The sequence below is a fragment of the Salvelinus alpinus genome, chromosome 13 (assembly GCF_045679555.1).
Source record: "Salvelinus alpinus chromosome 13, SLU_Salpinus.1, whole genome shotgun sequence".
Lineage (NCBI taxonomy): Eukaryota > Metazoa > Chordata > Actinopteri > Salmoniformes > Salmonidae > Salvelinus > Salvelinus alpinus.
In genome coordinates this window covers 48,736,918-48,745,408 of record NC_092098.1, presented here as the reverse complement: position 1 = coordinate 48,745,408, position 8,491 = coordinate 48,736,918, and the positions used below count along the sequence as shown (strand labels likewise).

At 46.4% G+C, this 8,491-nt stretch overlaps 1 protein-coding gene across 2 annotated transcripts in view; it reads left to right on the top strand.

The window, feature by feature from the left end:
* LOC139537861 (teneurin-2-like) overlaps window positions 1-8,491 on the top strand; it is a 179,534-nt gene that overhangs the window by 148,751 nt on the left and 22,292 nt on the right. For both annotated transcript variants that reach the window (XM_071339712.1, XM_071339713.1), the window contains 8 exons: window positions 790-1,000; window positions 2,723-2,842; window positions 3,007-3,268; window positions 3,489-3,756; window positions 4,353-4,496; window positions 6,681-6,933; window positions 7,680-7,700; window positions 7,924-8,156. In XM_071339712.1, the coding sequence (XP_071195813.1) occupies window positions 790-1,000; window positions 2,723-2,842; window positions 3,007-3,268; window positions 3,489-3,756; window positions 4,353-4,496; window positions 6,681-6,933; window positions 7,680-7,700; window positions 7,924-8,156 (1,512 nt within the window). The remainder of the gene's footprint in view (window positions 1-789; window positions 1,001-2,722; window positions 2,843-3,006; window positions 3,269-3,488; window positions 3,757-4,352; window positions 4,497-6,680; window positions 6,934-7,679; window positions 7,701-7,923; window positions 8,157-8,491) is intronic.

Here is an 8,491-nt window from a genome sequence, read left to right as displayed (position 1 = left end):
CAGGCAGGCACTGTGTTTCTGAAGGAGAACTTCCTTTGTAGGCTCCTGAGTGGCGCAGCGGTCTAAGGCACTGCATCTCAGTGCTAGAGGCGTCACTACAGACCCTGGTTTGATTCCAGGCTGTATCACAACCGGCCGTGATTGGGAGTCCCATAGGGCGGCGCACAATTGGCCCAGCATCGTCCGGGTTTGGCCGGTGTAGGCCGTCATTGTAAATAAGAATTTGTTCTTAACTGACTTGCTTAGTTAATTAAATAAAGGTTAAATAAATAAAAATGTTTAAAAAACTTGAGAATGAGGCAAAAATACCACACACATCCTAATGAATATATAACATTAGTTGAAGAGAAATAAATGAACTCGTGAAAAGAATGGAAAGGGAATATGCATTTGAATATATGTTGTGTTTCACATTGACACAGTATAGAGGGTATACAGATGCTAAACCTGCATGTTTTCAAATGTTCTTTGTTGCACTGTTTTCTGCTTGACAATGATCTTGTTCTATTCTGCCCAACAACAAAAGGAAAAATGACAAATCAAAAAATGCCACTGAATCATTATTTAGTTGCAGCGGTGTCTGTCTGTCCAGATTATTTTATTACATTTACATTACATTTAAGTCATTTAGCAGACGCTCTTATCCAGAGCGACTTACAAATTGGAAAGTTCATACATATTCATCCTGGTCCCCCCGTGGGGAATGAACCCACAACCCTGGCGTTGCAAGCGCCATGCTCTACCAACTGAGCCACACGGGACTATTTTATCATGTGCTACCCCTTGCAGACGGACTGACAGACTGCATGGATCCCGACTGCTGCGCTCAGAGTCTGTGCCTGACCAATCCACTGTGCCTGGGAGCAAGGGATCCACTGCAGATCATCCAGCAGAGCCAATCACCTTCGCTGAAAGTCAGATCATTCTACGACAGAGTCAAGTTACTGGTGGGGAGGGATGGCACCCACATCATCCCTGGAAACAACCCCTTCAACTCAAGGTAATGTACCCATCTATCAATTCTACTTACTTCAGGATATAATCAACTGTTTATACAGTAAACATCAGCATAAGGTCAGAATATTCTAAAGTAATTACCACTGACTTTCACAGTCATTACAAGTGCATTCGGAAAGTATTCAGACCGCTTGACTTTTTCTACATTTTGATACATTGCAAAAAAAATATTCTCATCAATCTACACACAATACCTCTTAATGACAAACTGAAAACAGGTTTTTAGAAGTTTTTGCAAATGTATTAAAAATAAAAAACAAAAATACTTTATTTACATAAGTGTTCAGACCATTTGCTATGAGACTCGAAATTGAGCTCAGGTGCATCCTGTTTCCATTGATCATCCTTGAGATGTTTCTACAACTTGATTGGAGTCCACCTGTGGTAAATCCAATTGATTGGACATGATTTGGATAGGTACACACCTGTCTATATAAGGTCCCACAGTTGACAGTGCACGTCCTAGCAAAAGCCATGAGGTCGAAGGAATTATCCGTAGCACTCCGAGTCAGGATTGTGTTGAGGCACAGGTCTGGGGAAGGGTACCAAATAAATTCTGCAGCATTGAAGGTCCCCAAGAGCACAGTGGCCTCCATCATTGTTAAATGGAAGACGTTTGGAACCACTAAGACTCTTTTCCTAGAGCTGGCCGCCCGGCCCAACTGAGCAATCGGGGGAGAAGGGCCTTGGTCAGGGAGGTTAGCAAGAACACGATAGTCACTCTGACAGAGCTCCAGAGTTCCGCTGTGGAGATGGGAGAACCTTCCAGAAGGGCAACCATCTCTGCAGCACTCCACCAATCAGGCCTTTATGGCAGAGTGGTCAGACGGATGCCACTGGTCAGTAAAAGGCACATGACAGCCCGCTTGGAGTTTGCCAAAAGGCACCGAACTTCTTCCATGAGAAACAAGATTCTCTGGTCTGATGAAACCAAGATTTGTTATCTTTGGCCTGAATGCCGAGCGTCACGTCTGGAGTAAACCTGGAACCATCCCTACGGTGAAGCATGGTGGTGGCAGTATCATGCTGTGGGGATGTTTTTCAGTGGCAGGGACTGGGAGACTAGTCAGGATCGAGATCCTTGATGAAAACCTGCTCCAGAGCACTCAGGACCTCAGACTGGGGCAAAGGTTCACCTTCCAACAGGACAACGTCCCAAAGCACACAGCCAAGACAACGCAGGAGTGGCTTCGGGACAAGTCTCTGCATATCCTTGAGTGGCCCAGCCAGAGCCCGGACTTGAACCCGATCGAACATCTCAGACCTGAAAATAGCTGTGCAGAGCTTGAGAGGATCTGCAGAGAAGAATGGGGGAAACTCCCCAAATGCAGGTGTGCCAAGCTTGTAGCATCATACCCAAGAAAACTTGAGGCTGTAATTGCTGCCGAAGGTGCTTCAACAAAGTACTGAGTAAAAGGTCTGAATTCTTATGTAATGTGATATTTCTGTTTTTGATATTTTATAAATTTGCAAAAGAAAAAAAAAAAAATGTTTTTGCTTTGCCTTTATGCAGTATTGTGTGTAGATTGATGAGGGGGAAAAAACGATTTAATCCATTTTAGAATAAGACTGTAAACGTAACAAAATGTGGAAAAAGTAAAGGGGTCTGAATACTTTCCGAATGCAATGTACATTAAGAGATTTGATTCATGTGATGTTACACCATCTTCATACCTTCACCTTGCAGCTATATCCTCTCTTGCAGCCTGGCAGCGTTGATCCGAGGCCAGGTCGTGACCACGGACGGGACTCCCCTGGTGGGGGTCAACGTGACGTTTGTCAAGTACCCTCACTACGGCTTCACCCTGACTCGGCAGGATGGCACGTAGGTGATTTTTTGGTGTTTGAATATGACAACAGATCTTTAGATGTATGGATGGATTTATGTCCCTTAGGTCCCCCGTGACTTAGATATCTTTGAGTCATTTGAGGATGGTGAGGATCAAAGGGTTTATAACCCCCTTGTCCTCTGTCTTTGTTCCTCTCTAGATTTGACCTGGTGGCCAATGGGGGTGTGTCTCTGGCCCTGCGCTTCGAGCGAGCTCCGTTCCTGAGCCAGGAGCGCACGGTGTGGCTACCCTGGAACCGGTTCTATGCCATGGACACGCTGGTGCTGAAGACGGAGGAGAATACCATCCCAGCCTGTGACCTCAGCGGCTACGTCCACCCAGACCCTGTGGTGGTGGCCTCGCCCCTCTCCTCCTTCTTCAGCTCCCACCCTGCAGAGAGGCACATCATCCCTGAGACTCAGGTACATACACAGCACTCTCTCTCTCTCTCTATCTCTCTCTCTCTCTCTAGCTCTGTTTCTCTCTCTCTCTCTCTCTCTCTCTCTCTCTCTCTAGCTCTCTCTCTCTAGCTCTGTTTCTCTCTCTCTAGCTCTGTTTCTCTCACACTTTCTTGTCTTCTCTCTCTCTCACATCTCTCTCTCCCTCTTCCTCTTTCTTTCCCTCTCTCCCTGCTCCTCCTAGGTGGTTCATGAGCAGCTGGAGATCCCGGGCACAGGTCTGAAGCTGTGCTACCTGAGCTCTCGTGCCTCCGGGTACCACGCACTGCTGAAGGTGACCATGACCCAGGCCCTGGTGCCTCTCTCCCTGGCCAAGGTGCACCTGATGGTGGCCGTGGAGGGACATCTCTTCCAGAAGTGGTTCCACGCCTCTCCTAACCTGGCCTACACCTACATCTGGGACAAGACAGATGCCTACAGGCAGAGGGTCTATGGTCTGACCCAGGCGTCTGGTGAGGAGCAGCGTGAGATGTCTGGTCCGTTATATTAGATGTAACCATCTATCCAGACACAGTACCATGTTATCTGTTACTGCAACAGGTTGGCAGACCTTTCTGACAATCTCTCACTCAACTAATCAAACATAAGCTTTCTATCCTTCTCTAAATTATCACATGTTTAATTAAGTTGACACCAGCACAGTAACATACTGTGCTACTGTGTAGGTGTGAACAGTTGTCTACCTCGGGGCCCATCCATTCACACATACAGCATGTGATCAGGCTGAGTACGTTTCTCTCCACACACACACACACACACACACACACACACACACACACACACACACACACACACACACACACACACACACACACACACACACACGTCTCATTAAATGTCACTCACCTGATTAACATTCTTATTGAAGTAAACTAAACCTTGTTCATGTGCGTGTATCACGTGTGGTTGGTGTGACCATGAAGAGTACATTTAAAGCATTCACTGACTGTACGTGCCATGCAATGTGATTCAATTCTGTGTTACTTATGAGGCGATGCTGAAGTTTGGGATGGAGAATAAAGTGGTATTCTCCTCTGTTTTTCTACAGTGTCAGTGGGTTTTGAGTATGAGACGTGTCCCAGTCAGATCCTGTGGGAGAAGAGGACAGCGGTGCTGCAGGGATATGAGCTGCTGCCCTCCAACTTAGGGGGCTGGTCCCTGGACAAACATCACTCCCTCAACATTGCCAGTGGTACGACCCTACAACGTTTTGTTTTCATATTTTATGGATTTTATTTATTTTATTGAGATAGGACAGTGGAGAGTAGACAGGAAGTCGGAAAGGGCAATGTGTTTTTAACTGACTTGCCTAGTTAAAAGAAAGACCTACATCCTTTAAAAGTCAGAACAGGGCCATTTTAGAACTGAGTCACTCATGCCGGGACAGATAGGCTACTATCACAGTCAGATCATTCACAACTGTGTGAATTCTTTCTGTTTTTTTGTTTAGTGTTGTGAAATGTTAAAAAGGTGTGGCTACATGGTCACTGAAACCAGACCACTTATTTGAGCGCATGAATGAATGTTTAACATCCAAGTAGCCTTGTCTTGTCTCATCTCTATACCGGTGCAGTGCCACTGGTAATCTCCTCAGACAACACTGGTCTTTCACCTCCGTGTTTGACAGCATTAGGCGTGCCCTGAATACCAATTGAATATTCCTGTGTGTAGGCAATGACAAGCAGGGAGTCAATGACGACAGCTGGTCTTACTGGGGTTCGACGCATAATGAAAAGACATTACAGACAAAAGACTTTACAATTTACATACATTTAAAAATCTCTCTCTCTCTCTCTCTGTGTGTGTGTGTGTGTGTGTGTGTGTGTGTGTGTGTGTGTGTGTGTGTGTGTGTGTGTGTGTGTGTGTGTGTGTGTGTGTGTGTGTGTGTGTGTGTGTGTGTGTGTGTGTGTGTGTGTGTGTGTGTGTGTGTGTGTGTGTGTGTGTGTGTGTGTGTGTGTGTGTGTGTGTGTGTGTGTGTGTGTGCATCCAGAAGTCCCCACAAGAATAGTAAACGAACAACAAATGTGACCAACTGAGGACATTTTGTTTGTCTCCACAAGGTCAAATCCTATGTCTATTGGGTTTAGAATTTGGGTTAGTTTCAGGGTTACGGTTAGTTTTAGGGTTACGGTTAGTTTTAGGGTTACGGTTAGTTTCAGGGTTACGGTTAGTTTTAGGGTTACGGTTAGTTTTAGGGTTACGGTTAGGTTTTAGGGTTACGGTTAGGTTTAGGGTTACGGTTAGGTTTAGGGTTACGGTTAGTTTTAGGGTTACGGTTAGTTTTAGGGTTACGGTTAGGTTTTAGGGTTAGTGTACCGTTTAGGGCTAGGGAAAATAGGATTGGGACTGTATTGTGTTTCCCCACAAGGTTAGATACACATGCAGTGCCATCAGAAATGATTCACACCCCTTGACTTTGTAATTGTAATGTAATTGTAATGTAATTGTAATGTAATTGTAATGTAATTGTAATTTTTGGTCAACGATCTATACAAGGTACTCTGCCATGTCAAAGTGGATGAAAAATTTGAATTATTATATATATTTTTTAATATGAAAAATGAAACATTAGACAAGTATTCAAACCCCCCTCGCCCCCGCCGAGACAATACATGTTAGAAACCATTTCCTCTAGGCTCAGATGAAAGATATGACAGATACTGTAGGAGTGGCTATGTCATCTACCATTCTCAGTAGCTTTCCATCTAAGTTGTGGATGACAGAGGTTTTGTCATTATTGATCGATAACAATAACTTTTCCACCTCTCCCACACTAACTTTACAAAATTCTGACTTACAATGCTTTTCTTTTATTATAAAAATGTTATGCTCGAGTACGATGGCTCACTGTTTGTTGTTGGCATTTCCTGTCTAAGTCTTCCCACTCTGCCAATGAAGAAATCATTAAAATAATTGGCAACGTGATGAATAAGCCATCTGATTGGATGAAAGATGCAGTTGAATTTGTCTTTCTACCCATAATTTCATTTAACGTACTCCAATTATTATTATTTTTATTCTTTATATCATTGATCTTGGCTTCATAATACAGTTTCTGCTTCTTATTGTTGAGTTTAGTCACATAATTTCTCAATTTGCAGTAAGATGTGTAGCCAGACTTATTAGCCACTAATATACTACTCTGACGCTCACCATCTGAAACTCACCTTGTTTCTATAGCAACAGTTTGAACAGTATTGGATTACAGATTGAATTACTTTGTTTTATTTTTGGGAAAGTCTAAAATGATAAGTAAGTTCATATTAAGATGGAGGTTGATTTAAAAAGTGTCACTGGGTCTTTGTTCCCTTGCTGTATTTTTAGGATCTAAAAAGATATTGTTTTGAATCAGAAGTGTTTGCCTCTACTGTTTCAGGGATCTTACATAAGGGCAGTGGGGAGAATGTGTTTGTCTCAGAGCAGCAGCCTCCAGTCATCAACAGCATCATGGGTAACGGGCGCAGGCGCAGTATCTCCTGTCCCAGCTGCAGTGGTCTGGCCGAGGGCAACAAGCTGCTGGCCCCTGTGGCGCTGGCCTGTGGGGGGGACGGCAGCCTGTATGTGGGAGACCTCAACTTCATCCGCCGGGTCTATCCCACCCTCAACACCACGGCTGTGTTGGAGCTCAGGTAAGGTATCAACGTACAGAGGGTGTCAGTGGAGGAGGGTGTCAGTGGAGGAGGGTGTCAGTTGAGGAGGGTGTCAGTAGAGGGTGGTGCCAGTGGAGGAGGGTGTCAGTGGAGGAGGGTGCCTGTGGAGGAGGGTGTCAGTGGAGGAGGGTGCCTGTGGAGGAGGGTGTCAGTGGAGGGTGGTGCCAGTGGAGGAGGGTGTCAGTGGAGGAGGGTGCCAGTGGAGGAGGGTGCCAGTGGAGGAGGGTGCCAGTGGAGGAGGGTGGAGGAGGGTGCCAGTGGAGGAGGGTGTCAGTAGAGGAGGGTGCCTGTGGAGGAGGGTGTCAGTGGAGGAGGGTGTCAGTGGAGGAGGGTGCCTGTGGAGGAGGGTGTCAGTGGAGGAGGGTGTCAGTGGAGGAGGGTGCCAGTGGAGGGTGGTGCCAGTGGAGGGTGGTGCCAATGGAGGAGGGTGCCAGTGGAGGAGGGTGCCAGTGGAAGAGGGTGTCAGTGGAAGAGGGTGTCAGTGGAGGAGGGTGTCAGTGGAGGAGGGTGCCAGTGGAGGAGGGTGTCAGTGGAGGAGGGTGCCAGTGGAGGAGGGTGCCAGTGGAGGGTGGTGCCAGTGGAGGAGGGTGCCTGTGGAGGAGGGTGCCTGTGGAGGAGGGTGCCAGTGGAGGGTGGTGCCAGTTGAGGAGGGTGTCAGTGGAGGAGGGGTTAAGTAGGATGATGGGTGGAAACTAACAAGGTTGGTTTCTTTGTTTTGTTTTCAGAAATAAAGACTTGAGGCATGGGTAAGTTATGCATCCTCCAACAGCTTGGTGACATTGCCTGACATACAGCTATAGCAAAAGCGATAGTTATCTTCCTGTATTGTGGGGTGCCTTAGGAATGTATTCCCAATCTCTGTTTTAGTCCTTTGAGGGATTATCTGTCACACCTCTTAAAATTGATTTTAGTTGCTGGAGGTTATTATTATTACCATCTAAAATATTCTCTCATATAATTTCTCCGCAGGAACAACCCTACACACAAGTACTACCTAGCGGTGGATCCCATGTCTGGCTCGGTCTTCCTCTCAGACACCAACTCTCGGCAGATATACCGCCTGCGCTCGCCGACCAGCGGGCGGCAGTTGTTGGACAATGCCCAGGTGGTGGCTGGGACCGGCGAGCAGTGTGTCCCCTTCGACGAGGCTCGCTGTGGGGACGGGGGCAAGGCCATGGAGGCCGCACTCATGAACCCCAGGGGTGAGTACCCAGGAACAGGGGCTATCAACCAGGACTGGGGAGGTGACAGTGACTTGTTACTGAGTACTGTTGCAGGGCTGCTATGCTCCACACATTCACTATAAAATCAGTTCCACTCGTCTAATTTCCTCAAGGATTATTTTGCTATAGCTGACTGTCTGTTACAAACTGTCTCTTACAAACTGTCACTTGCAAACTGTCACTTACAAACTGTCACTTACACATTTATTGTGGGATTTTACACAGGTTCACCTGCTGTTCATTTAGGGTGCTTAGCTGTCACTCAATATCACAGGAGGTTGGTGGCAGCTTAATTGGGGAGGACGGGCTCGTGG